The 19503-nt window shown below is 34.5% G+C and overlaps 1 protein-coding gene across 1 annotated transcript in view; it reads right to left on the reverse strand.

Annotated features, from left to right (window-relative positions):
* Positions 1–19503, reverse strand: part of LOC149786819 (uncharacterized) — a 184647-nt gene that overhangs the window by 108820 nt on the left and 56324 nt on the right. The window contains exons 3-10 of the mRNA XM_089977328.1: positions 18534–18720; positions 17267–17341; positions 13828–13909; positions 11091–11169; positions 9182–9338; positions 5363–5460; positions 4217–4321; positions 1460–1544 (exon numbers count right to left, since the gene is read on the reverse strand). Of these exons, the coding sequence (XP_089833454.1) occupies positions 1460–1544; positions 4217–4321; positions 5363–5460; positions 9182–9338; positions 11091–11169; positions 13828–13909; positions 17267–17341; positions 18534–18720 (868 nt within the window). The remainder of the gene's footprint in view (positions 1–1459; positions 1545–4216; positions 4322–5362; positions 5461–9181; positions 9339–11090; positions 11170–13827; positions 13910–17266; positions 17342–18533; positions 18721–19503) is intronic.

The raw sequence follows: 19503 nt of genomic DNA on the forward strand, positions 1-19503 counted from the left end.
TATCAAGAAAAATCTGACTCAAGTCAGGAGAAAAGCAGCATTCCGCTTTGAAACGGAGGAAAATCATGTCGATTCTCTTCATCTCTGCTGCCATTTTCTCAACTATTTTGAGTCCAATCAACTTGATTTTTGTTACGTAATTTTGATTTTTTTTTAAATGAATACAATATTCTATGTACCAGTCCATTATGCTGGAATAAAATATTCTTTTCCTCATATCAGTGTACACAAAGAAAACTCCTGCCTAAACTATATCTCCCACCAAGAATGTATTTTCTGGTTTGGTTTGCTTTGCTTTGGCATTGTGTGGCACAGCAACACAAGCAGGCTATTTAGTACCAAGGCAAATGCTAAAAGGTCATTTGCCCATGTACACACCACAGTAGCCAGCAGGGCATTTCAAATGGTCAAGTTTAAACCCTTATCCTTTTAGTGATGAGTTCAGCATATTAACTACTGTGTCACTGGTAGATTATTTACTGGAACGTTATCAATATAATTTGTAATGCAGATTTTCATTAAAAAAATCGTAATAATTCCACCAAAATGTGAAATAGTGGACATCCTTACAACAGGAATATTTCCACAGTAACCAAGCAAACATTAGCATGTATTTTTATCAATTTGCCACCACATGCTGAGCTAATAATACCTGTAAGATTCTAGTCATATGACAAAGAAAAATCTAAGATGCCATCTTGACATTCAAATATAGGGTTAGAAATAAAGAACAAGAAATAACACACATTAAAAAAACATACACAATATTAGAATAAATGTGAATCCTATCATGTGAAAGGAGGTTATATGTGACACCACAATTTCATTCATATGGAATAGATAATTTCAATATCTCTTAAGACCTACAAAAGACTTAAATCAGTTGACGAGTTTCAAATGGGATGTGCACAAATGTACAAAAAAAGTGAGATGGTCTTGAACAACATTCATTTCCTCTGACGTTATACCTATGTATTGTATGACAATCATGACATTATATGATTTCTGTGAAAAGATGTTTTATTCTTTGCACCTTATGTCATGTGATCATCCTTCATACAGAAAGCCTGTTGTTCAAGTCATATGGAAATGATGTCATTGACTTTTACATGGCATTATTAAATTAAGCTCTAAGTTTACTGTAACTGAAATGGCATTTATACAACTACAAAACAAGCCGAACTGCTTGTCTTCTCCTGTAGATCAACTAATAAAACATGTATGGACCACTGTTGCATTGAAAACTGAGTTTATGAACCAATAACAAAATCAAACTTGCTACAGCATGGTGTCAGTCAATACTAGGTTCATAAAACTTCATATTTACCTCAACAATGATCCATAACTATAATATCCTGACATGATATTACATGCTTAATCAATGATGATATGAAATATTATATTAATACTGTAATGGACATAAAGAAACTCCACAGCAAACTATTGCAGTCAAACTTACATGTAAGGCTGGAGATCTAATATAATCTGGCGTAGTCTCTCTTGAAGAATTTTCTCACTTTCGGAACTCTCGACATCTTCTCTTTCTGATGTAACAAAGAAAACAGTCAGCAAATTTTTGTCCCTGAATATAGTTCACCAAAAGTATATAATGATAAAATATTTTTTTGACTCTTCTAAGATTGAAAAGGAAGATATGAATAACAACCATGATTTTTGTCTATATCTCCATGGTTATTCGCAAAACATTGCTGATATTGAGATGAAATTGGCCCTGATATCAAAGATAAAATCTTGACTGTAATATATAAGATGCCATAAAAAGAGAAATGTAAACTGAACTGTGGTTCATCCATGAACCTCAAATAGTTTTAAGATAAAAAGCTGAAACAAAAGTAACCATGTTTGTGTGTTTGTGTGTGTTCTAGCATGTGTGACATTGACCTAGAAGGATATCAATTTCATAGTTTATCTTAAAACAGTTTTATAGCAGAAGATAAAACTGAATGAAACATAAAATGTTGGCCTGTGAGATAGTACCAACTATGTGATACTGGAAACAGGACAACAAACACCAATGTGGTATACACCTTCCAATAACAATACACAATTATATCAAGTTTCATCCATTAGTCTGAATGGAAAGTAATATGGAAACTTAAAATATTAAACTCTGAAGTTTATCGTGAAGACATAATCACCCATGTGACAACTTCAGCTGATGATGAATAAGATTACTCAGCTATATCCCAAGTCATTACAAGCTGTTCCATTTAAACATATGTGGTACCCAGGGAAGGCACATTTTAAAAAAATATATGCCAGGGTAATCTTGTTACTTGAAGAGTTTATAAAACAATGATACAAAATTTCAAAATAGATCAATGGATGACAACTCGACATTAAAAGTGCCTTACCTGGGTCCTAAGTAAATTTTACTGGAACAGCCCTAAGCAGAACAGAAAGTGCAATGGAAAAATTCAAATACTGAATCATGACCTAGACTCTGAAAATAGGATCCCCAATGTAATATACAATACACTTTCTACTAATGATGCATAATTATCCTAAATTTTGTACCCTTATCTAAAACAGCTTTAAAATTAAAGGGGAAAGTTCATGTTTGTTGTTGGGTTTAATACCATTTTTCAGCACACGATAGGCTATACATGGCGGCTAGTATTAATGGTGGAGGAAGAACCTGGGAAAACCACGGAAAGAAGCACCGACCCATGAGAAGCTATTGGCAAGTTTTCTCACATACCCACATTGGCCGAATCCGAGACTCGAACCCACGCAGACAGAGGTGAGATGGCAGTGACCCATAACAGAGTGGAAAGTTCAAGGTAAAACTTCAAGTATTGTTCTTCACCTTGGAAAGATGAGCCCAACTGTGGTTCATGACACACCCATATTACAAACTGTATCAGAACATAAAGTTTCATTCCTTTATCTCAAATGACTTAAATGTTACTGAGCAGAAAGGAATATATATTGGAAACTTAAAAAAAACTTAGCCATGACCTTGACCTTGAAGAACTCCAATATGGTACTCAGCAGACCTAATACTGATGTATATGTATGTGTATGCCATATTACATTCTTTAATCTCCTATGACTTGAAATTTAGTAAGCTGAAATAAAATTTGTGATGGAAACTTGCATTGCTGATCAGTGATCCTGACTTTGGAGATGGGATCTCTAACATGGCAATAAATATACCCTCTTATGATGATGTATAAATAAACGAAGTTTCAGCACTTAATCTCAAACAACTTTAAAGTTACAGAGTAGAAACAAAAATAATGGATGGAAACAGATTACATGTTGCCCTTTTTAAGAAAAGGCAAAGGTACAAAAAAATGTCACCTAAAATCTATTAAACATAAAATGTTGCATCATACACCCACCCCACTGCCTCATATTCCCGGTGAAAAATTTATTCAGCATTCAAATTAAAGCCCTAAAAGTGTCTGAAGATCAATTCTGCATTATCAAACTTCAGCCAGTCTTTAACACCAATTCAAGAAATTCTGAGTGTTCAAGTAGAGTTGACGTTACAAACATTCTCTTGCAATTACATATGACTTTGCATTTTGATTTATCTAAGTTTAACAGGTATATAAAATGTGTCTATAAACAAAGGTATGTGTATGTCTCTTAATGAGGTGTACAATTATATTCTCCAAAGCATGACACTATCATGCTTCAACACAACACAAATGGAAGCACATATTTTGACCCACTTAAGGATGTGGCCAGTATATGGTTGAGTCAATTAGTTCAAGAATGGCATTCTTTGGATTAAAAAACATGACTTGTCTGCAAAATAAACAATTTTGCTGCATACATGTGGTCTGTTATATACTGCTGCAATGACATTTCATGTGTGCAACCTGTTATATACACTTGGTACTGTACAATTTCACAGCCACTTTGAAATAAGCTCTTCCTTTTTTCTAAACTTCAATTTAAAATGCATTAAAACACTGATTATACATTGTGAAGAATGTATGCAGTCTAATCTCCCATAATGGTAACCTCAAGTGAACAACCACTTTTGATATCCAGCCAGTTTCTTCTTTTCACCACCGTCAATTTTCCTGGTTTACACCACAACAACCCCACCACTTAACAACTACCTCTTTTGCAGCCTAGCAAGTTCCACCTCTAGGTGAGCTCATAAAGGGAGTCTGCACAGCAGTAAGTTCCCAACAGATCATGCATTATGTGTTCTAGGTGTGGTACAGTACACTACCTTGTGATTCAGCTGGTGTTATTTGAGATGATTCCCCTCTATCTCGATGCCGCTGCCGCTCATCTTCCCATAAGGCACTAAGTCCAGGATTGGTTCCAAGATTTGCTGTTGGAAAAGTGGGTTACCATTTTTTTTTTAAATTGTGCAGATACAATTCAAGTTACTGACAAATTAAGAAATTATGATTTTATTAACCAAGTCAATCAGCTTAATTTTTTTTTCTAAAGTGAATTTTCCATGCATGCAGACAGATAAAACTGATTTTGAAATCTGAATGGTTAATAATTAATTCTGAGTAGAAGTTACACTTGGTTGAGCTTTCAATGGGGACATTTTCTAATCTTCTGTGCCCTTATAATGATAAGAAATATAGATTTGTGAAATTTTAAAAAGACAATGGCAATATGGGGTAGGAAAAATTCCTTGGGTTCATTCAGGGTGCAACACTATCAATGGTTTCTCATTCTAAGCCATATACTTTTGTATAGAAAAATCCTATATAACAGGGATCTCAAACATGCAGCCCATGGAGTTATTTCTTGTGGCCTGCAATGACACCCACAATTTGTAAAATAATGTAATTTTTCTGTACAGCCAGCCTGTTTTAATAACAATTCAATTGTTATATCCTTTACTTCTGGTTTCCAATATTTCAATTGACTAAGTTTCATATGAGCCGCTTTTGCTGTATGAAAAGTTTTTAGTGATGTGGCCCCTCAACCAAAGTACTATTCCTCATGTCACCCTCATGCTGATTTTAGTTTGAGACCCCTGCTATATACAGAAGTCCAGAATTTTAAATAACCTTCTCTATACATCAGGGCAACCAAAGACAAATGAGTTGTCAAACTTGTGAAAACTTCTGAAGTAAGTTATAACACTGCGAGAGTATGCTAGTATGTCCCTAATGTACCAAACTCAAGACTTAAAGTAAAGTCTAGACATCTGACTGTTCAATATTTTAGGTCAGAATTAAACAGCCTGGACTTTAAAAAACAAGGCCAGAACTAACTTTTTTTTGACATGGTGAACATCAAGTTCTCTTTAAGGTTATATTTATGTGGACATTGACTAAATAGCCTCTATTTTATATTATGCCTCTTTAACAAATAGCTTTAAAGTGACATTTTTTAAATGAAATATTACAATTAACTTCCAGCCTGTTGAGAATATCTGCAGCCACAACATCCACCTCCAGCTCGCAAGTACTGTGTCTCACTATATCTGGGTCAAGCAGGAGCTCTCTACAATAGAGGGGAAAAAAGTTGCTAACATCAAATCACTCATTAACCCTTAAAGTGCTAGTCACAAAATTAGTCGCTATGTCGGTCGATTTCTTGTAGTGCTTGTTGTGACTTAAGTCATTTTCCAGGTAAGCAACAATGTACACATCCTATTACTTCAACTAGTCATGACTGCTTGTAAAACTATATTTTACTGTTATAGAGGCCCAGAACAAGCATTCCGTTGTACTTTACTATGCATTTAATGAAGAAGTTTTACAAATACTTGCTTCTGAACATGTGGTACCTGGAAAAAATTTAAATGGCTGATGCTGAATACGATGGTGATTTCTTGCAACAAATACTGGTTCCCGATAGCGATGATGATAATGATTTTGAAGGATTTGAGGAGGATGAAAATACTGGAACTGGTGAAGTGTTGATGGAAATACCCTTGAGTGATTTTGAGCCAGGAATTGACATGGAACTGGAGTCTGACGTACATGCTGGCTGGACAAGAAAAGATGGCATGCCTGTCAACCCCCCATTCACTGGTAATTCAAAATTAAATGTCGAGATGGCGAATACTGAACCTATGGCCTATTTAAGACTTTTTTTTATTACAAGTTATTGCATCTGATAGTAGATCAAACAAATCGTTATGCAGAGTTCATATGGCAGACTTGAAGGAGAACAGTCACATGAAGAAATGGCAGCCTATCACACCTGAGCAGCTAAAACTCTTTTTCACATTGATTATAGCAATGGGTTTGGTACATAAATCTGATCTCAATTCCTACTGGGCTACTGATGATGTTATATCAACCCCATACTTCAGCAAAAAAATGAGTATGGGATAGATTTCAAGCTATTCTAAGCAATTTACACCTGGCAGATGAGAACAATCAAGGTGACCCTTTACACAAGATCCGCCCAATGATTGAAAATAAAGAAGCATTTGCTGAGGTTTATTCACCAGATATGAACCTCAGTTTTGATGATATTAGAATAGATAACAAGTGAAAATTCGGGGTGGGGGTTCTAAACTTACCTCTGACATTCATGGAGTAGATGTTTACAAAACTTACCTTTTCTTTACCTGTGATTTTCACAATTTAGATATAAAATTGTGACAGACATTACATATACATGGTTGAACTACTAAAGAATATAATAGTTTTAGATATAGCTGAACTTTTCCATTAAAAAACAAACAAAAATACAGATGAAATACAATCATAACTTGTCATTTTACCTGTATTTGCACCTGTACATGCAAATATGTTAAATCTGCACATGTGCCTTGATGCTAATCTTAAAGTTTAGACATCCACAATCATTTTTCATATAGGGTTTGTGTATCTATTGTGTATATTTATTGAAATACATGCAATTTAAAAACTGCAGTTTTCTTCTTTTTTTTTCTTCAAACAATTCAGCTCTGCAAAACAATATAGTACTTTAAGGATTAATATGACCATCTTCTATTTGTGTGTATGTGTGTGTGATTTGGGTTTTTAACATAGCTTTAACAATTTTTCAGCTATATCACTACAATGACTGCAGTGTGACAGTTTATAGTGATGTCTACCACAGAGGCATCATGCCGAGGACATGTAGCATGATGTCCCACCCAGTAACATTATCCTGACACCTGGTAGACCAATCCTAACACTAACCTCTTAATGCTAAACACCTAGCAAGGCACCTGTCAGTACCATTTCTATAAGTCTCTGGTATGACTTGGCCATGGTTCGAACCTGCGACCTCATGCATCTGAGGTGGATGCTCTAAGCACTAGGCCACTAAAGCAGTCTCATCTTCCATTTACATTTATTTCACTTTTAATACAATGTCAAATTGCAAATATATCACAAACTCATCTAAAAAGAGCTATGTTGGCACAGAGTGGTTCTACAGGTGAAGACTGAGACATGTACATAGATACAACCAGATGAAATGAGTTTCTATTTTCTATTCTTTTTGCAAGTCAAGTCCACAGATGCAATATTAAATTATACATGATTTTCCCCAACTGTAGAGTACTTGAATTATCTGTAGTTTGTTTCCAACAGATTTCCTAAAGCAAAATAAGCTTATCTGAATCCATACTACTTAACAAATGATTACCGTATTTGCCGGCCTATAAGACAATCCTTTTGACCAGAAAATCTTAGCTTTGCCTTATACTCCGAATCAACTTATATATGGATTATGTCATCCAATTCGCTTTATCAAAGTTTTCGAATGGAAAAGAATTCTCCAATAGAACAAAAAACATGTAAACATTTCATTTTGAGGAAGAGATTGTGTATGAAAAATATAGGATCCCACACTGAGTACTGTGAACAATTACATGATCATCAGTGTTAAATATTAACATACATCAGGTGTAATTGCGCTAAAGCAGCATGCACCAGTAATGTACGTTGTTTGTAATATATGTTGTTTAAATATGATTACATATATGCACATTATAATTGAAAAGTTAGAAGATGAATAACCATGACAAAAACATATTCCATCACAATTTTCTTCTTGCAGCTAATGATCAAATAAAACTTATGCCAAATTGACAGACAGATAGACAGGGAAAGAGAGATGTCTTTACAATTGTAAATCTGTATTGCATTGTTCACTTACCTGATGAGTGATCTTACTATTAAGTACAACTGCAGTACCATATTCCATTATCAATTAAAACCACTTGACAACATGCGAAATGGTCATTCTTGGGATTTAACTTAAATGGAGTCTATATGGATATAACTATTGTGAACAATTAAGCATTTAAGGAGTATGGTATGTATTTTCATAGCTTACATTTATTGTTTCATTTATTAATGTTTTATCTTTGATAAAAGCTTCAGCTAAATGGGGACAATAAGGTAAAAAAAAAAGACCCCCAAAAATGTGAAGAGCTGAAATCTCTCTCTCTCATACATCGGACTACATTTTATTTTGATCACAAGGTGCAAAAAGAAAAATGTGATGGAAATACATATGCATCCCTCTCTCTGTATCTCTCTTCCCCAAAACAATGGAAAAAGTCTTTAGCAGTAATGATGCAATTTCCATATTGGTGGTAATCTGCAATAGCATAAAGTGATACTTTCAATATTTATGAAATTAGAAGTTATTTTAGTTAAATTACACACAGCATCATGAGTTTTATCCTATCTGTAACTCACCAAATTTTCAGGTCATCATCATTATATGTAGCTAAAAGTACATAATACATTTAAAATACTTCATTTGAAACAAATTAGATACTTTTACTTACATTTAATGATCCTGACCGGAAAGGTTACTGAGTTACAGATAGGATAAAATTTGCATGCTGTGAGGAAGGGAGTGAAAAAGACAATCCGAGGTATTGATCTGGCCTCATGTTATACTCAGCATCGTCTAATATATGGATGAAGGATGGAAAATTTGCCAAATTTGCTGATTCAACTTATACTCCGCATCAACTTATAGGCCAGCAAATAAGGTAATCACAAAATGAAACCTGAAATAGTTTTCAGTTTTTCAAGTAGCTTGACAAATTAGTAGCATCACTATTTGTTTGTACAAAATTTACACTTGATGGCCTTGAGTGCATATGGTCATTTAAAAAGCTGCACAAAAATAAAACTTATTTACATATCTCCAGATGTCCCTAACAACATATCACCAGATGCCTCTATTTAAGCACACACAGCTGCTACCAAAGAATCTTTTAATCTGACTTTGCCTATACCTTGGAATATTCTCCATTTCCCAAATTTTTCTTGATGGTGTCATGGATCCAGACCGTTCAAGAATTGATGGGGTTCTGATATTGGATCCCAGCCCCTCATCTGATCCCTGACTGCTTTTAAAGCTACCATTATGGCTCAATGGTGGTGGATTTCCCTCTAAAATCAATGAAGATAATGATTGTCAAATTCACCAACATCTTAATGACAAATTATCAAGAAATAAAGCACAGTCTTACACTACTTTTTCATCTCACATCAAGACCATTTAAAAAACAAATTTTATGCAAACTGATCTCACACAGAATGCTGAATAAAAAGGTTGCAAACTACTCTGTATCATAAAAAAATCTATTTTATTAATAATACCCCATAAAATTAGTAAAAGAAGATGGAGACCGTGCCATATATATGGTAGTGAAATCCCTCCAAAGGTAAAAATTCTAGAATTAAATACGCATGCTGATGATATACAGTGAAGTATGTGTTTAGAAAGCATTCACTGGAGTGAAAGTCACTCAGATAAGGAGACAGCCAGTTTCTTGGAAATTATGAATCACCTGTGACACCAAGTGAAAACCAAAAATCATCAGCTACCACCTATTTAACCCAAAATCATCAGCTATCACCTATTTAAATCAGCTATCACCTGTTTAACATTAATATGTAAGTACAGGGGAGAGTCAATGGCACAAGCTTGCAAGTATGAAAACTGAGAAAACTACAAAAAAAATCTACCACAAGGTTAGGCATATAATAATAATAATCAGCATCATCATCGTCATCAACAAAGATGACAATGCATAGAATATGAAATTATATAGTTAGGACACACAAAAACATAAACTTTTTGGAGACCCTAGCACTTTTTCCCCAGGGTAAAAAAAAAAGAATGTCTAAAATTTCCCAAAATTGATTTGTGCACCTAACTGAGCTAGTTTTGCACTTAGTACGTTATATATACTAATCATTATAAGATATAAAATGCACCCAAAAAAATGACCAACCTACCCTAATCTTAAAACCAGTGCAATATGAAACATACATATTTCATTCTGGTCTTATAGATGTATTCATTAACTTCTTGTACTTATTTCATTTTTTGACTAGGTTTTGCATTGTTATTTAGATGAATCATTTTTAATGTACCCACTGACCAAGTTGAACATTTTATTGTGATGATTCTGGGCTGCTTAATTGTAACCCCAAAAATTGGCATAATTGACAAGTGTCAAACATATGGTAAGGGTTCATAAATATAATTACTTTTAAAATATTTGATGGCCTGTTCCTTTAAAACAAAGCTGGGACCCAGGTACTTTTAATGTGGGTTACTCACCCGTAGATGCAATTTAGAGTTTTCGTATCATTTTAATGTGAACTTGGCAAAATCAAATTACTCTGGCATAAATTTCAAAAAAATGCCTTCCCTCGGTACCATGTATGTTTAAATGGAACGGTCCTAAATTAGTGACAAATACAAATCTTTTGCAAAGAAAATAGTAACATATTTTGGAATTATTTTGTCATGAAAAAAGAAAACTTTTTTAATATCCTTAGTAACAAGCTTACATATCACCAGAAATAAATACAGCGGTAAACTGGTATACCTATAATAGCATGCCTTCTCCAGTGGGTATCAGAGCAGCAATACACTTAAACTATCCAACTGATGAAGGATCTATAAGCATGAAATTCAAGAATTTAACACATCAAACCATGTTCTTGTTGATTATAAAAAAAGACATGAAACATCAGAGCAATTCAAGATTCACAAGGTAATTTTGAGCAAACAACTGGATCTTCATTCTGACTGCTTCCTAAAAAAAACACTATATAAACTTTATGTGGAACAGAATCGTTAATGCATTGTTTCTGCCGACTGTTAATGGTTTTCAGTTCTTGTCTCACCTTCACTCTGCTTTCTCCTTAATTTTACAGCTCCCACATTAAGCAAGTTCATTCCATACAGGTTATAGTCGATAAAGAACTGAAAATTAAAGGAAAATTCAAGGTCAGTCAAATCTTCATCTCTACAGTGAAAGAAAGCAAATTCTACACCATTATGTTACACATATTTTGATTTATAAGTATACATGCCCATGTTTATCAGTACTTGCTTAAATTGTACAATTTTACCTCTTTACAGGAACAAGGCATAGCTTTTCTTTACTACAATATCATAAGTATAAACCAAGACAAATTCAATGGCTGATACATCTATCTTGGTTTAAAAATATATGCACACAAATTATTTGGTCTGAAAATAGTTTCAACAAAGCTAGATACTAATTTAGCCGTGCCTTCATACCTTGGATTGACTGCCAGTGTCAAGCAAAATTTTGACTGGAGGAAATGACAAGGTGAAATTGTAAATTTCATGATCTGAGAAAAGAGTTACTCATAAGACAGACCAATCAAGATATTTTTCTTAACAGGATTTAGGTCCAAAACTAACTGTCTTGGCAGGTAGCAAGCACTTTAATGTGGCTAAAAAACAAAATCCCTTGTTCCAGTGGGCAAAAAGAATTTCAAGGATTTCAAGATAAGACCATTTTTTCTGTTTAACTGTAGTGTCAAAACCATCTCTGATGGCAGCCATACTGGATGTATGCATAGCATTTAGGACTAAGTATTGTAAAAGGTCTTTTTGGGTATAATCCTTTTTGGAGAAGTATAGATAGCAATATTTTCACAATGCCACCATGGTAGCCATACTGTGGATCAATTTGCATTATTTTCATTAATCACTAACTCAGACCTGCTAACCCTATCAAGATGGACTCAGTAGATTCCTTCTATAAGTCTGACCAGTTTTACATAAGGTGTAACAAAATATCATGATCTAATATTGTCAAGTTGGAAAACATATTTAAAAAGTTTGTTATTCCAAACTGATGCATCGATGGTAAACAATATGTTCATCTGAAAATTTGTAAAGTATATATAGACCTTATTTACCTCTATTAGAGATGCACAAACTTCAGTTCCAAGACCTTTGCAGCTCAATGACGTATTGCCATCTCTCAATGTGATTTAATTCTTGTAATTTTTTCCTTCATTTCACATGACAACAGCAATTGTATCTTCCTTCAGAAGACGTACTCAAACCGACAAGTAATGTCCAACAAACGTAACTGTGTCCCTTCATGATTTTAATCAAACAACCTGAATATTCCTTTTTATTCTTCTGTACTGATTATTAATTTTTTTTAGGCTGTTTGTTTTTCCTTTCATTTTTAACATTTAACAGTAGCTGGACAACATTTAAAAAAATCTATAATCAACAATTTAATCATGCAGATGCTCTGCATTAACAAATATGTGCAGTTTAAAGCATTCAGGGTACTACTGTAAATTAGTCTGGTTACATGACTAATTCCTCTAAAGTTAATATGAAACCCAGATCCAAATCAAATATGGCCAAGCCAATTATCCATATTTTACAAGCAGCAATCATATTTCCATAGTTTTTCATTTATTTCATAAGTCCATATTTTAAGCATCATTTTCATATGACTTAAGGCATAATTGTATGGGTTGGCAAGTCTGCTAATTAGACACCCTAAAAACTCTTCTGATGAAAACCCCATATCAAAATGAGTAAGAAGATTTTTAAGACAGCTGCCATGGTGGCCATGCTGGATACCAGATACACACCATTTCGATTTTGGACCAACATGATATCACAAGAAATCAGGAAAAAGCACAATGCTGACATAACCAGTTATCAAGAAGTAACTGGCAATAATTTTCATTTATAATGAACTAGACATGATATGAAGTCATTCAGTGAAAACCCAAGCAGATCTGATCATTCACTGACAGAAGCTGTGACAACAAGATTTTCAAGATGGCCACTAAAGTTGCAATATTTAATGTCTGAGCAGCACCATTGTCTTTTAGAACCAACTGTACTTCATAAGTTGTCTTTTAGTAAATTCCCATGTTGACAAGACATCCATTCAGTAGGAATAACAATAACAAGATTCTCAAGATGGCAGCAGTGGAAGCCATGCTGGATGTGCAAGCAGCACAACCTCATTCAGGACTAACTAAACAACCTCATTCAGGACTAACTAGACTTCATAATGTCCTCTGGTGATCAGCACAATTTTCATTTTGTGCCAACTAGACATCATAAGAAGTCTTTCAGTGAAAACCGATATGACCATCCATTCAAGTGAGGTAGCAACAACAACATTTTCAAGATGGCCACTGTGATTTTGAATTGGACAGCAGATCAACATCCATTTTCATTTAGGACAACTAATCACAAAAAGTATTCTGGTGAAAACCCAATGCTGATATGACCAACCATTCAGAAGTAGCAAAGGAAAGATTTTCAAGAAGGCTGTTGAGGAAACTGTTTGACATCAGACTGGCATCATTTTCATTTAGGAAATACTAAATATCATCAAAAGTCTGAATAAATCCCATGTTAATATGGTTTTTTAATTTCCAACCTCTGCTTCTCTTAACCACCATTCATTCACCAAATGTTTTGGATCAAATTCTACATGCCTTGGTACTACACAGTTAGAATGAAAGCTTAGTTCAAGAAGCAGAGTTTTTGGGCAGCAAATCTGCTTTAAGCTATTCCTTAATTTTGAATTCTGTAAGACATATGAATGTGGAAAATTATCACCTGTAATGTATAGGGGATGTGGGACTCATGAGGCTGGAAAGACTTGTTCATAACAGCACCACCAAGCAAAAGGTCAGCAGCTCTGAAAAATAAAATCAAATGTTATAATCCTTCAGAATTAACAGTACTTGTTACAAAACACAGCTGACTTTTTTATTTTCCCCCTAAAGATATGAAATAGCTTTGAAGTGAATATCGAATGTCATAGGCAATGACACTGGTACATAAATATATTAGGAAACACTCTTCAACATAAGTATTTTGACACAACATATCCCATCTTTTGAAGCCAAATAAATCAAGAAATGCGTTTGTTACTCCAATGAAATTCTGTTTAAACACAATGAGGAATCTATGATCAAGTCAAAGCAATGTCCATCACAGTTGTCAAGAATTAATAATCAGTGCCAAATCTATTTTCATCTTCATACCAAACTGACAATAAATATCAAAATCATATCCAAATACTAGGGGTCAGTATTGTCAGGAAACAATGTATTGCAATGCAGTATGTTTATATTGCAATATGTATCAATACGTATTGGTCACTAATAGCATTTATCATTCTAATGTGTTGTACTCTAATAATGACCATTTTCCTTGCATATAATAAAATCTGAACAAGAAAATAAAATCATGTTCGTTTTATTTCACCAAAACACCCATGTACCCTTTACCTCATGCAAGCGCCTCTACTCCATTCTCATGCAAGCATCTTTTGACGCCTCTACCCAATTTGCATGGAAGCACCTTTTGACGCCTCTACACCATTCTCATGCAGTGCCTTTCAACGCCTGCTGTAAACATCAGCCATTTTGAGTGGGTTTTTGTAGCGCCACTTTCGAGGAAATGCCCTTTTTAAATACCATATTCATTGGTGTAATTGACCATTACATCAGATCAAGTGGTCACTGTTTGATATCTGGTCGAAATCTGCTATTTAAAGTAACTGGGTCGTATTCTCCACTCTCCGAAATGGAGGTTGCAGATTTTGTTCATTACTTACTTGAGTTTTCGCGATTAGAATCACAACTATGAAAGCTTCAAAACTTAAGTAAAGGCTCTGATATTGACGTAGGCAGCAATTAGTTTTATAAATTACCAAATTCAGCTGATTTAGTGATATAGATGTTGTTGTAGGGTTTAACGCCATTTTTCAGCACACGATATGCTAGACATGGCGGCCAGTATTAATGGTGGAGGAAGAACCAGGGAAAACCCCGGAAAGAACCATTGACCCACGAGAAGCTAGTAATATAGATGCAAAGAACTTGTAAATTTCGAGTATGAGAAATGGCAGCTACGGTTAGTCATGTGGCTTCACTGACTTGACAGTTAATGAGTTCTCTCAAAATGTTCAACACATTAAAAAAAATTCCATGAAAAAAATTTGACAGCTATAACGATCAGAATTTACTCTTAAATCTTTCCATGCATAATATATGTGTACCAAAAATGTAAAATGGTTCAAATGATGTTAAACATCACATATACTACACTGCTTAACAGTTAACAGGCGCATGTGTCTGGAGTTGAAAAGGTTGTTGTTGTTGTAGGGTTTAACACCATTTTTCAGCACACGATAGGCTATACATGGCGGCCAGTATTAATGGTGGAGGAAGAACCCGGGAAAATTCCAGAAAGAACCACCGACCCACGAGAAGCTACTGGCAAGCTTTCTCACATACCCACATTAGCTGAATCCGAGACTCTAACCCACGCAGAAAGAGGTGAGATGGCAGTGATCCGTAACGGAGAGCGCTTTAGACCACTCGGCCACTCAAGGCCCCAGTTCAAAAAGTAACAAGTGTTCTATTTATAGCATACTGCATTGGGTAACTTTGCTACATGTGTATCAAAGGGCTAAAAAACCATTCACTCAATGAGGTAAAGGGTTAAAAATGATAATTACATAAATGATCTAGCAAACAATAAAAACATCAACATGAGTGAAAACATCTTCCAGCAGGAAACGCAAATTCGCAGAGTTGCAGTATTATTTTGCTTGATCACAAACATCATTTAGTCAACAAACTGATTAAAATGTTCATGTACTGAAGTATAATCATCACAAAGAACAAAAACAAGTGAAAAATATGTGTAATCATAAATTTTCACACCGACAAATGTTTTGCTTTGATTTGAAAAATGAATGTGAATAATGTAATAAGTATGTTAGTAATATCAATCATTCCAAACCTCTGTTGGTTACAACTCGAGAGACTAACAACTATCGGATGTTAATGAAACTTTACATGCAAGGGACAAATATGGTTTTATGTCCTCTTCGACTCTTAAATATATATCTGGGATAATTTTCTCAGAAAACCTGTACAGATGGTAAAACTTATCATGGATCAAGCACCAATGCCATTTTTAAGAATCCCTTTTATGACACAATACTGTATCGATGCAAGTCGTGAATGATAGAACTGGCAATGTCATAAGTTAAAGTCATGGCTCTTTGTGATGAAGATATATTATTCAGTAGTTAGTCTCTGCAACTAGAATACCTGTTATCATTGGTTGCCAACCTAAAATGTTTGGTACATCTTTATTTGAATCTTCAGCTGTTGTGCCAGATTGTCTCACGTTCTTACACAGTAGTGGTGGACCATAAATGAGTTGAGAGGTTCGTCGGTCCATCTACATGTTTGATTTTGGTTTAGCACACATTATACACAGCTACCATTTTCTCAAGTGTTTTGGTATCAAACTCCTCATTTTGTGAAAAATTATTCCAAATAAAAATATGTGCTTGTGGGTTCTTCATGAACACATATTTAGAAGTTGCCATGTTGGAAACGAGGCAAAGCCTAACAGAAGACAGTGGTCTGCTCAAAGTTAGTTCCGTGTGGTCTAGTGTTGGTGAAGAAAAAATCTGGAACACCAATATTTCTATCCTTGTATCGCGATATACCATACTGGGCATTTTGTATTGCAATTTACCAGTATATCTGTATACTGTTACACCTTTACCAAATACAGTTACATTTACTTAAAGGATATTCAAGAGACTGAAAAATGTCATCCCTTATAGACTAGTATCATTTATAAGGATCCTCCTGGAAGCCCTCTGAATTCAAAACTCATATGTACTTCATATCAATACAACTGACTTTAAAATCAATGATGATAAACTTTTTTAAATACTGCTGATAAATTCATTCAAGTCCCAAAAAACATGTCAAGCAAATAATGAACAGTCTTAACAACAATCTCAAGTCAAAAAAGTTTGAGTTTATAATTTGGCATTGATACACAATGTCCTATACCAGCAGTAAGAATGGAATTTTGTCCATGGCAGCCACATGAACTATACTGATACATGTGTATGTAAAACAAATTCTGATGAAAGTCCATTTGGGACTCTTGCAAATTTCCTTTCATGAAGCATTAATTTTGTGAGGACTTTTGCTCTAATATACGTAATACTCACTTCCTGACCATACTGGGGCTATACAGGTAGATCTTGAGGAACTGCTGTTCCTTTTCATGATATCCGTACATTGGGCTGAAAAAAAAAGAAGAAAAAAAATTTCTTACTGGCACCAAATACCATATATACTTACTAACACATTGAGTCCTACAACATAAAGACGGACCTAGATCTGCTGTCACATAGTGCACCAGTATCTCTGAGTCTCTGGAGTTTGTTAAGAGTAATGAGTAGTACAAGATCTGCCAGTGCCTTATACGACAGAAAATCAAGGTATGTTTCTTGCAGTTGGACTATACTTACAATTAAGTAGAACAATTTCCTTTCAATGCGTTTTACCTTTTCAACATGTGCTTTTTATATCTTATACATGAAATTAGTACTACACTATGTGATTAGCACCTCTTTAGTCAATAGTCTGCCTTTGCCAGTACAATAAAAACATTTAAGTGATCACTATCCACATGAGGCTTTACCAGAACCAGCAGTTAGGTTTTCTTCATCTGATAGACCAGTATAAACACAGAGGTCAGAATGTGTGCCTTAAACAGAACTTTATATAAAGGCAGCAATCAAATTTAAACAAACTGGCTGTAGCTACTGTGATGCATGGAAGTACATGTACTACATCAATGTGTTGCACATTGCTCTTTGATTCTGATATGATATGGAGACAACACAGGCTAAATCAAAGGCAGTGTTAATAATAAGAATATCCTTTGGTAGTTGTATAATTACAACATCCACCTGTCAGGAATACTTTTCTTTCAAGTCGGCATTTATATATTGTACACATGGGCTTCAATAAGGAACAAAAAGATGAAGTTGAAGAAGTAGTGAAGTTGGGTGTGAGAGGTGGTTGCCTCCCCCCCCCCAACAATAAGCTGAACTCCATTGATGTTTCAACTCATTAGATTGTCCTTCCTTTATGCTGAAATGTTTCATTTGATTTTTTTTTAAATAGCTAGATAAAAAGTGTTAAAAAAAGAAGCATGGGAATGTGCATATGACTAGATGATGGAATAATAAGTATGAACAAGCAAAACCGAGGATTTACAATAACACAAAGCTAAATTAAAAAATGGGATTGTTTCAGTAAGCATCCACTAGCTATCTTGTCAGGTCTGTGTTTCATGCTGTCCCATATGATAACCACTCCTAGTAGCTATTTCTACATACAATCCTAGTCAAACAGTCAAACTGTGCATCTGCAGCTGAATAACAATTTTACAAGCCATGTTTTCTTAAGAATTATAGAAATACTTACATTCCTGAAACCAGCGTAATTTTGTACACATGCTGAGCAACAGAATTGGCATGTCCAGAGGCCACATTGATGGCTTTGTCCAGACTGCTAGCAAACTGCCGCAAATATTGCTCCCAGGGCTGCGTGCCATCATATGGAACATACAGATAGGGAAAAACCCCGTGCACATGCATGCATGTCTTCTGACCTGTAAGGATAAAGCAATCAGCTGTAACATAAGTTTCATATCACTGTGTTAATATGACTCAAATCTCTGTTATTAAAACATCAAATAAAACTAAATTTAAAATGAACAGAAATGACTATTTCCACAAATGGGACCTACATGTTATCATGTTATTTTAAATTGCTTACTGTGAAATAGTTTATTTTATGGGTATCAATTTTTATGGTCTTGCAAAAACAATTTCAAATTTGACCTGAATAATGAATATGGTTAAGTGTCCTATGATAATTGTTCATTTCCTCTTATAATTTGAGGTCTACAGCAATAAAAAAAAATCCAGAGAAATCTACATTCACTAAAATATAGTAAATTCACAGTATTCTGCTGGACAGAAGACTGTAACTTTCTCATATTTTCATCCTATTTATTTAAACAAAAAGCTGCTGGTCCTGTCTCACTCATCATTGATATGGTTGAGCAGAGATGTGGGTTTTTTGTTATACCCTGCTCACAAGTAGCAATGCAACAATTAAATTGTGGATTGTTAGACTGACTGTAAAACGTCTTGTTTTCCTCCAATAAGGATCTATCTTAGAAATTTTAATTCATATGTATTGCTTAAAGCAAAGATTATCAAAGTGACAAATGTCTGAGTATCTGTGCCATTCCACCAGAGACAAGTCCCAATGGTACTGACATGGTAACCTTCCCATGAAGCAAATGAAAGGACTTGAGTGAATAACACTCTAGGACTATTTGAAAGAAGCTAAACTGAAATACTAAAAATCAACTTTTAATTGTACA

The sequence above is a fragment of the Sinohyriopsis cumingii genome, chromosome 12 (genome assembly GCF_028554795.1).
Source record: "Sinohyriopsis cumingii isolate HCF-2022 chromosome 12, ASM2855479v2, whole genome shotgun sequence".
Taxonomy (NCBI): Eukaryota; Metazoa; Mollusca; class Bivalvia; order Unionida; family Unionidae; genus Sinohyriopsis; species Sinohyriopsis cumingii.